The 11092-nt window shown below is 39.5% G+C and overlaps 1 protein-coding gene across 1 annotated transcript in view; it reads left to right on the top strand.

Moving 5' to 3' along the window:
- rnf216 (ring finger protein 216) overlaps positions 1 to 10710 on the top strand; it is a 226483-nt gene extending 215773 nt beyond the window's left edge. The window contains exons 16-17 of the mRNA XM_072559323.1: positions 3110 to 3179; positions 10079 to 10710. Coding sequence (XP_072415424.1) covers positions 3110 to 3179; positions 10079 to 10563 — 555 coding nt within the window. The 3' untranslated portion in view covers positions 10564 to 10710. The remainder of the gene's footprint in view (positions 1 to 3109; positions 3180 to 10078) is intronic.
- Positions 10711 to 11092: the final 382 nt, after the last annotated feature.

The raw sequence follows: 11092 nt of genomic DNA on the forward strand, positions 1-11092 counted from the left end.
CTCCTTAAAGGGTTTACGAATATGTGTTTCTATATAACCAGTCCTCCTTATGGACTTCTCACGTATAACAGAAAATGCAAATCCAACACCTATGGTCCTCAAAAGAATATCCAAGGCAGACTGCATGTGGAACTGGAAAATTCAAGATGGGGTCTGGGGCCAACCTGGAAAGTATGTGGAACTGTGGGTAGCAAATCAACAGTTAATAAGGATTGAGTGTATCTTGAGTGACTAAATGTTCTAATAATTTTATCCTCCAGGTGAGTGGAATACACACTATCATCTGCTCAGAAACAGACTATTTGCCCTAACCAGACTTTGTTAGTGTTTATACTCCAATTCAGCCTCCTCCTATCTTTCCTCATCTAAATCTATCAGCATAACCCTCTATTTTGTTTGTTCTCACATGCATGTCTGGCCTTCCCTTAAATGTATCATTGATACTTGTTTCAACCACTCCTTATTATAATGAGTGCCACATTCTCAACTCTTTGGCTAAGGAGTTGTTTATAGTTCCAAGGGAATGAAACTGGCTGTGTCCGGCTGCAACACTCAAGGCCTGATTACAGTCTGGTACTGTTGACATAGGCTGCTGCATCCACATGTCCTGTTCACTCAATACTGAGTTGCTGTGACAATAATGCCCCCTCAGTACTGTTGGTTAGAAATCAACTGATTCCACTTTCAATAGCAATGGTTCCAAAACAAATGGATTTCTTTTGTTTCCTTTTCCTCTGTCCCTCAGCAAACGCTTTGACACATTGGTTGTGGAGTTGAGCGCTGGAAAGGAAAACGTGAAGGGACAAGTATTAGCCTTTCATACAGTTATTATGTTGGAGCTCAACATTAATTTGATTGTGGCATGTTCATTTTTATCTTTTGTCCTAACACTGGTATATGCATTTCCAGTGAACTTGTTGCAAATGTTTAGTTTGTTAACAATTTTAGAGGTAATGTTTATATCTGTGAAGGTTATAGTTGTAAAGGAAAGCTAATAATAATGCTAAGCTTTAGAGATTGCCAGAACACTCAGAAATGGTAATTCAAAAGCAGTCTCATTTTTTTTAACATAGTTAAAATAGAAGGGAGTGATCTGTGAAATAGCAGGAGGGCTTCCATAATTAAGCAACTAGAGAAATGACATTTGCAGCACCTGCATACCTGAAAGATGTTTTTGTTTGCTGAATTCGAGCTAAATTTGTTTAAAAGCATTTAATAAACCCTGAAAAGTTGTACAACCTATTTTTCACATCAAAAAAGAAATTCTAAATGAGGAGTAATTAACGAGGGTCAATCTAAGAACATTCAAAAACATGCTACTTCATTGTGGCAACATGAGGAACTTAGGAAAGTTCTTTAGTGTCAGTTTATCTGTATGTTTGCTGAGAGTGTTAGTTGCCTTTGGTACTTGTGCTTTGCAGGCGACCGAAAGAAGCTAGCCATAATAAACGATAGTTAGATAGCCCTGCATTGTAAACAAACTAAATACTTAAGGCAGGCAGGGGACTCTTAATCTTAGATTGAATTAAAGAAACAGGATCCTGAAGATAGCCTCGTTTGAAACTAGTGTAAGTATCTATTGTGGTCCTTTCAAGGCCTTGTGGTAATAAAAAAAAGTAGCAAACAGAGCTTGAAAAGCAAGATTAAGGCATCCATAGTCAAAAGATGGAAATGAACATGTTTCCTCTGATAACTGGAGATGAGAAGTATTCTCCACAAGACTGTGACGACAATTATGTGCAATCCCCGTAAAAGTAAGTAACTTAAAAGATTGATTTGTTTTATAAGAGAATTCTTGGGAAAGTAAACCATACTGTTACTTAATAGAGCTTTGAAATAACTGCACAGAGGCTAGCATTCCGTCATCAAGTCAACCTTTATTTACTTGTGTACAGTACACTGGCTGTGGCTAGCCAACTCGGAATCAGTCCCCTGAACTGAGGAAATTCTAAATCTCTTGTTTATATTGGTCAGCCAAGGCTTTCCTGATTGGCCCAGGTTAATATCCCCAATAAAGGAGCTTGTAGTGAATGAGGTCCCTATGGTTCCAATCAATACAAGTTTGTTTTGTTGATTCTAGTCTATACAGTAATGTATTTTTAAGTGAGGTCTTATGGTGTATTCCTATCAGTTCAAATGTTCCGATTTCTCTATAAATATTATTGGCCTCTGACCAGATTGTTGATAGTATCAGAAGGTTCTAGTTGAATTTTGAGGAAAAGATAGTGGCTTGGGGGTCCTTATTCTGCTCCTTCTCTCATATCTCAGACTTATCATTTACTGAAAGAGCAGTAGGAAGCAGCAAGAAATTTACTAAAGCACATCAAAAGAGAGGAGAAAAATCAAATGAATGAGAGAAGAAATTGTCTCAAACCTGGAGGTAGCAAAATGATAGATGACCCATTTTCAACAGCAGATGGGCTTAATCAAGGGCCAGAGTGGGCAGTAGCTGCCCTTGATGCACAGAAAAATTGCCTGATTTTCTTTAGTATGTAACATCTGAAAATACTAGACCAGACATTGGTTTAATGTGCCATCTGAAAGTCAGCATCCACAGCAATGAGCACACTTCTGATAATTTGCCTCAGGTCTATTTATGGGACCTTGCTGTCTACAGATTTGCTGCTTTAGGTGTTGCCTATATTGTAATAGTGACTGCACTTAAAGTACTTCATTGGCTATAAAGCACTTTAGGGTGTTGCAAAGCACTCTATGAATGCTAGGTTTTTTTTCTAGCTATCTGTCTCTTTCTTTCGATCCATCTTAATTTCTGGTTTCACACAAACTTCATGATGTGTTTATAAGCTGAACCATTTAGATGAAACAGAATTGGGTATGTGTGTCTGAGGACTGCATTGTTGCCTGACACTGACAGGCAGGTTGCACCCACTATGAATGTTACTTTTAAGCAAGTATTTGACAACAGCAAACACTGTTGCTCAGAAAACTGAATGTCTCCTAACAGACCGTTTGAATCTTTTTGACCTGTCTGGCTCATCTACAAGCTGCTTGTGCCAACTAATCCATCACAAACTGCTACAATAATTTTGAATGTGTTGTGACTATCTTGGTACTGCCGCCATCAATAATGACCTCAATTTTCTGGCAGGAAGATGACGAGAGACTCATCAGAGAGATTCAAAGTGAAGCTGAAAATGAGCAAAAGAAAAGGATTGGAGGTAAGTTATATAGAAATTACGGAACCAAACCTTGGCCCAACTCCTGTTGGTGTTTCTGTCTCACCCAAACAGCCTACCATACTTAACCCTGTCAGCATAGTCTTTATTGCTTTTTTTTCTCTCCTTGTGCTGGATGTTTGAGATGGAATTATTTTTGGTTCAATTTGAATTTGTATGACAGAGTATGAGTATGATAGTTTTGTAGATATTTTAATGGTATAAAGTTACTTCACATTTGTGTATCTCTTCGAGCCAGTCTTTGTCTGGTTGTCTGACTCCTGAGAAGCACACACCGGTTTGATTTATTCACTTAAGTAACTAAACAGGTGTCACGGGTTTTGCTTGAGTATTAATGTTGCCAAATTATGATTAAATTAAACACCGACCCCTTCCCCAAAGTTTGGGCAGAGTTCAACTTTTTCAGCAACTTGCCATTTCAACTAAATTCTTCTCAATGACCAATTTATATCCAGTGAATTTACAGAAACTGTATGACACAAAAAAATTAGATCGTTAAATTTTATATAATCTGAAGCAGAAGTACACTACTTTAAATGTTGAATGTGCAGTAAGCAAGCTTATTTTGCATCACCACATCATTGTACTAACAAGGCTAGCAAACCTGCGACTTCAACTTATGCATACCATAAAAATCTGTAAGATGCTGTAACAATGACTATTTTCTACAAATCCACATTTAACTGTTTCAGATTTTTTTTTTGGTTTTCAATGCCAGTCCTTTAGGAAATTGTGCGTTTTTTTCCTGTGTTTACTTTGTTGATAAATATTAACGTACTTGTTTCAAGGGAAAAAAACAATAGGTGCAGGAGTAGGCCATTTGGCCCTTCAAGCCAGCATCACCATGCATTATGATCATGGCTGATTATCCACAATCAGTATCCTGTCCCTGACTTATCCCCATAAACCCCTGATTCCACTATCTTTAAGGACTCTATCCATCTCTTTCTTGAAAGTATCCAGAGACTTAGCCTCCACTGCCTTCTGGGGCAGAGCATTCCATATATCCGCCACTCTCTGGGTGAAGAAGTTTCTCCTCACCTCTTCTAAATGACCTACCCCTTATTTTTAAATTATGTCTTCTGGTTCTGGACTCGCCCATTAGGGGAAAAATGCTTCCTGCCTCCAGAGTGTCCAATCCTTTAATAATCTTGTATGTCTCAATCAGATCCTCTCTTATCCTTCTAAACTCAGCTGTATAAGCCCAGTCGCTCAATCTTTCAACATATGATAGTCCCGCCATTCCGGGAATTGACCTCGTGAACCTACGCTGCACTCCCTCAATAGCCAGAATGTCCTTCCTGAAATTTGGAGTCCAAAACTGCATACAGTACTCCAGGTGCGGTCTCACCAGGGCCCTGTACAGCTGCAGAAGGACCTCTTTGCTCCTATCTAGCATACTATCTCAAAATACTGTCCCAATGTAATATGTTTTATTCAAATAATGTGCATAGAAATGATTTTTTTAAATTTTATTTTCGTTGTTGAACTCTGTAATTTCAGTGTGCAATGATTTTCTGGTAAATGAAGATAATTACAGGTTAGACGATTCATGAAGGATGCAAGGGAAAATCAGGATAGTTTCCCAAGAACACTAAATATGATCCAAAGTTTCTGTTGCAGAGTGAAGAGTGTTGATAATTTGTCCAAGGCCCTCGTGCTCCAACTTGATTAAGCGTTAAAGGTGAACTTTTGCCTGTGATGAATTTTTTAAAACTTTTTTTCTGTGCAGTGTCAGGCTATTTCCAGAACACACTTGCCAGTAGAGACTATCAATTCAAAGTCACTGTGTTTTGGCATTCTGCTTTTCAGAAGAGAGGGGCAGGTGATTATTTGAGGTATTCTTTAGTCATCACAGAATGAATTCATTTTATCTGAACATCCCTTATTTGGTTGAAAATTATCTGTTGTCTTTCTGGAATCTGTGAGACAGTCTTTGCAGTTAGACCAGCTGAAGTGTGCTATGGTAGAAAGAAAATTGGACAGCATTCTGATGGGCTTCCTAGTGACCTGTTACGGGCTAGGTCCTCAACCTGAGATAATGCCTATTTCAAACTTCTTTGTCACCCCCACCCTCTGGATTCAATGACAAGCTGGAGCTCTGTGATTGACCAGTTAGACTGGTTACTTTGATTGGTAGGAGTTTTATCTTAGAGTAACAGCGACAGGTGGAGTTTATTTGTGTTACACAGTCAGTGACCGATAATCTTTCCACGTTTAAACCAGCATTACCAAAATAAGTAAAGTTAGTAACTGGGCTTCTGTTTGGAAAAAAAAAAAGCCATGTTTGGAGGGAAAGTAGGTTGTATTTTTCTTGTTTTTGGCTGAGGGGCGTGAGGCAGTTTTCACTTCCTGTTCATCCATGTACTGTTAGTTTGCTTCCAGTAGAACTAAACAATTTAATACTTGTTATCACGTGACTGAAGTGATTTCACTTACAAACTGTAAAGAAAACCTCTTGCTTCTGCATCAGATGATTGTGGATTCAAGCCCTTACCTGAAACTTGAGTATATCATTTTAACTAGTTGTTCGATACAGCACAGAGGAGAGTCACACTTTTAAAGGCACTGTCTTTTAGATAAGACACTAAACCCCTCTGTGTCCCCTCAGATGGACAATAAAGAATCCTTGCTACAATCATGAAAAGAGTAGGGGACTTCTCCTGTATCCTGGCCAATTTTGATCCCTTAACCAATACTTAAAAACAAAAGCGATCTGACCACGTCATTACTGTTAGGGGGAGCCTTGCTTTGTGTAAATTTGTTTCCATGTATGATGCAATATGCATTTCAGAACTAATTAGACACTCAGAATCCTGCAGGTCAGAAGGAAGCCATTCAACCTATCATGACTGTTCCAGCAGTTTGAAAGAGCTATCCAATTACTCCACTCCTTTTCTCTTTCCCCATGATCTCTTCTGTGCAGTAAACGTCTATAGATATATGTTGCTCTTCAACTATTTATCCATTTGTTTGTTGAAAGATATTATTGAATCTACTTCCACCACCCTTTCAAGCAATGTAGTACAAGTTATCAGTGTTTAAAAACAATTATTTATTTTGCCTCTGGTTCTTTTGCCAGTCACCTTCAATCTGCTTTCTGTGATTGATGGTCCTTCTGGAAATGGAAACATTTACTCAATTAAACCATCCATGATTTAGACACCTCTATTAAATCTTCATTGCCCTCAGGAGACAATCTCATAGTTGAAGCCCTTATCCCTGATACTGTTCCAGTATATCTCTTCTACACCCACTGCAAGGACCTTACATCCTTCTTAAAGTGTGGTGCCCAGAATTGAACAGATTTTGCAAACAGACCTAACCAGTGTTTAATAGCAACATGGGAATGGCAGAGAGAAACAACTTTGTATCTGTCTTCACATTGGAAGACAATTAAGTTATCCCAAGAGTTGTCAAAAATCAATAGGTGGAAGAGAAAGAGGAACTAAAGTGATCAGTATTGTTGGTTAGACCCCACTTGGAGTACTGTGAGCAGATCTGGGCACTGCACCTTAGAAAGAATACATTAGCCTTGAAGGGAGCACAACATAGATTTACACGAATGATACCTGGAATTCAGGGATTATGGTATGTGGCAAAATCATGTCTCATTAACTTGATTTGAGTTTTTTGAAGAAATAACAGAGGATTGATGAGGGCAGAACAGTGGATGTAATTTATATATACTTCAGTAAAGTGTTTGACAAGGTTCCTCATGAAAGACTGGTTAGCAAGGTTAGATCACATGGAATACAGGGATAACTACCATTTGGATACAGAACTGGCTTGAAGGTAGGAGACAGAGAGTGCTGCTTGAGGGTTGCTTTTCAGACTGGAGGCCTGTGACCATTAGTGTGCCACAAGGATCGGTGCTGGGTCTTCTTGTCATTTATATAAGTGATTTGGCTGTGAACATAGGGGGTAGAGTTAGTAAGTTTGCGGATGACATCAAAATTGGAGGTGTAGTGGACAGCAAAGAAGATTACCTCAGAGTTTAGCGAGATCTTGATCAGAAGGGTTAATGGGACAGGGAGTGGTAGCTGGAATTTAATTTAAATAAATGTGAAGTGCTGCATTTTGGAAAGGCAAATCAGGGCAAGACTTGTACACAGTGAAGAAGTCCTGGGGAGTATCGGAGGCTGAGGTTTTTATAGAAGTTAATAAAATCATGAGGGGCACAGATAGATTGAAATGACAAGGTCTTTTCCCTGGTATGGGCGAATCCAAAACTCGAGGGCATTGGTTTGAGGTGAGAGGGGAAAGATTTAAAAGGGACCTAAGGGCCAACTTTTTCACGCAAAGAGTGGTGTATGTATGGAATGAGTTGCCAGAGGAAGTAGTGGAAGTTGGTACAATTACAACATTTAAAAGGCATCTGGATAGGTCTATGAATAGGAAGGGTTTAGAGGGATATTGGCCAAATGCTGGTAAATGGGACTAGATTAATTTAGGATATCTGATTAGCATGGATGAGTTGGACTGGAGAATCCGTTTCCATGTACAGCTCTATGACTCTAAATCGGCTGTACAGTCTGAGATTTTGGGATAGACCATTCACGAGAGAAAAGCATTTTTACCACAAAGAGTGGTAAAAGTTTGGAAGTCTTTTCCACAAATGATTGTCGATGCTAGATCTGTAGTTTGTTTTAAATCTGAGATAGATTTTTTTTGTTAAGCAATGGTATTAATGGATATGGACCCTTATCAACTTTAATCTTACTGAAGTAGATCGGAGGAATCAATTGGTTTCCTCTTGCCCTTATTTCAAATGTTCTTGTATTGCCCCTCCTGTTCTTCCACCAAATAGCCCACTTTTCAGCATTAAATTGCATCTGTCATATGTCTGCCATTTCACTCATCTGTCTTGCACCTTGCCAACATCTGTTACTATCCTCCTTATTATTTACTACATGTCCAAGTTTTATGTCATTTGCAAACCTTAATATTGTGCTCTGTACTCCCAGTCCCTGTTTTCAATATGTATCAAAAGGAACAGAGTTCCAAATGCTGACCCCGAGGAAACACCACCGTATGCCTCTCGACTGTCTGAAAAATAATGGATTCCCCACTTCTCCCTTAGCCAATTTGTATCCATGTCAGTTTAATCCATAGGCTTTAATTTTGCTAATAGATCTATTCATGATACTTTGTTAAATGCCTTTTCAAAGTCTATATGTATATCAATCATGCTACTCTCATCAAACTCTCTCATCCACCTGTGTCAGATGTATTTTCAACTCTTAATCTCCTCCAGTTAAGTATTTTTACACCTTATATCATGTTCTTACCAGAGTTATTCCAAACCATTGAAATATCATCCACTTGCCCACTCCGTCCTTAGACTAGGTGCAGCACTGCTTCCTTTCTCATTAGGTTGGAAATGCACTGATGAAGAAAGATGTCTTGTATACATTTCAGAAATTCCTCCCTATCCCCCATTGTCCTTCTCCTGTCCTATTACATAACAAGGTCATTGAAGTTCTCCATTCTCACTACTCTGAACTACTTGAATCTTTCTATAACTTACCTACAAGTGCTCTCAGCTCTTAGAATTGGATGATCTATCATACACAACCAGTCAATTACCGAATTCCGATCAAAAAGCCTTCAGTCCCTCAACTGCTGTACTCTCATTTATTTGATTAATGTTGCTACCTACCATTTTTGTCTTCCCTATCTTTCCTGAATAGTGTATTGTCAGAAACAAAGTTCCCAAACTTCTTATTTAAGCCAGAACTCTGTTGTTGCCACGACATCAGTCCCATGTGGCCCTATATTCCTGCGGCTCGCCAACTTTATTTACAATGCTTCATGTATTTACATGTATGCAGTCCAAAACACATTTAGCCTGCCTTGCATTTGTCCCCTTTTGAACCATTCATTTAGATTAGATTCTTTACAGTATGGAAACTGGCCCTTTGGACCAACAAGTCCACACCGACCCTCCGAAGAGTAACCCACCCAGACCCATTTCCCTCTGACTAATGGGCAATTTAGCATGGCCAATTCACCTGACCTGCACATCTTTGTGACTGTGGGAGGAAACTGGAGCACCCGGAGGAAACCCACGCAGACACGGGGAGAATGTGCAAACTCTGGAACCGAACCTGGGACCCTGGTGCTGTGAGGCAGCAGTGCTAACCACTGAGCCACCATGCCGCCCTATTCTGAACTGATTTTTTCTCTCTAGTGTTGTTTGTCTCTCTTAGATCGCTGTATACTTTATTTATTTTCTTTCATGTTTCATCCTGGTTCTGATTCTCCTGTGGAATTCTTTAAACTATTTCTCCACAGTACTTGTCAACTGCCTCACAAAAAACTTTTTCACAGCTCTATGATGCCTTTCTAATGTGAATAAGCCCCTGCTGTCTCATTGTCCCAAAGATCCAAAGCCCTTCCACCTGCATGTGTCTCCAGCTGCTTATACTGTTATTCATATATTCATTAATGCATGAATCAGAAGTTCTGCTTTTTCAAGTTCCTGAAATTGACTGTGATACTTCAACTCCTTTCTCTCCCGCGATATGGGTTCCCATTTGAATGGCAACTACTGGCTGTTCTCTTTCTCCCCAGTTCTTTTGCTGCCTCTCGGTCACTATAAATTTTGGGATGTCTGGAGGGATCATGAAAGGTGCATATAAATGCATACTTCCTCCCTCTCTCTTTCTTCGTTATGATGCCAAGATCAATATATCATTAGTTTATCTATTTAACAAGATCAATTTTTGATTGTAGGGAATGTGAAGTTTATTGGAGAGAGATTCTAAAGCTTAAAGAAGTATCTCGCCTGAAATCTCTAACTCTGACAGTGTATTCTCTGTGAATGCCTGCTTTCTAATGCAGTAACAAATTTTCTGCTTTGGTCATACCTACTTTAGAGCAAGCTGTGAAAAGAATTGGGCCTCCTCCAGAGGATCCTCCTCCCAAGAATGCAAGAGTTGAAGAAAGAGGTCAAGCAGTGCATCCTGGAGTGAATTTTAACCGCAATGACCTTCCTCGACCAGCGCCAATGATACCTGAATTTCCCCCTATCCCACCAGTGCCCCCTCATCTGCAGGTCCCCTTTCCACCGCCTCCCTATTTTCACTTCAACTTTGATGCTCTGCAGCATATTAATTTTGAGCACGAGTACCCAATGCACTTTGGCCCGCAGCCCTACCACCGGCGTCATCGCCACCACCATCACTATCATCATCGCCACCATCATCATCATCCACCAGAGGCTCCACACCACCACCATCCACCACACCATCACCGTGACGGTCCCCATGGACACCCAAATGTGCCGCCGGTTTACCGACCACCACAGGACCATATGATGTTCAACTTTGTACCAGGAGCAGAGCAGCGTAACCTTCGATGACCAGCATTGTTCCCGTAGACTTTATTTTGAGCCAAAGAGACCTTTGGTGTTTGTTGTTTGCTGAATGTTTAAATGAAAGGCCACAGATAGATTTACTGTGTAAATACTGATCAAATAAACCATACTTTTTTTTTTCCACTTGCAAAAGACAGATTTTTGTTCTGTTTTTCAGAAAAAGAACAAAATTTTACTTGGGTACATATGAAGAATTAATAAAATATTTGCATTATAAACAGGAAGTCCTCAATTTGATTTCAGGGCCTGGTGTCTACTTCCAGGTCACCAGTCAGAGTTTGTTCGTCATGGTGCTGAGACTGGAAGTGGAGTAATGCAGATCACAGATCCGTCTTGTTTCAGATATTCATGTGCTTGAAGACTATCATTAAAAGAAAATGGTAGCGTAGGTGACAGTGTTACTGCTAGTAATCTAGAAGCCAGACCAATACTGCAGTAAACTAGTTTAAATCATACTGTGGAATTTAAAATTCATTTAATTAATGAATTTAGAGTAAAAGTTTGTCACAGTAAC

Source organism: Chiloscyllium punctatum, chromosome 40 (genome assembly GCF_047496795.1).
Source record: "Chiloscyllium punctatum isolate Juve2018m chromosome 40, sChiPun1.3, whole genome shotgun sequence".
Classification (NCBI taxonomy): Eukaryota; Metazoa; Chordata; class Chondrichthyes; order Orectolobiformes; family Hemiscylliidae; genus Chiloscyllium; species Chiloscyllium punctatum.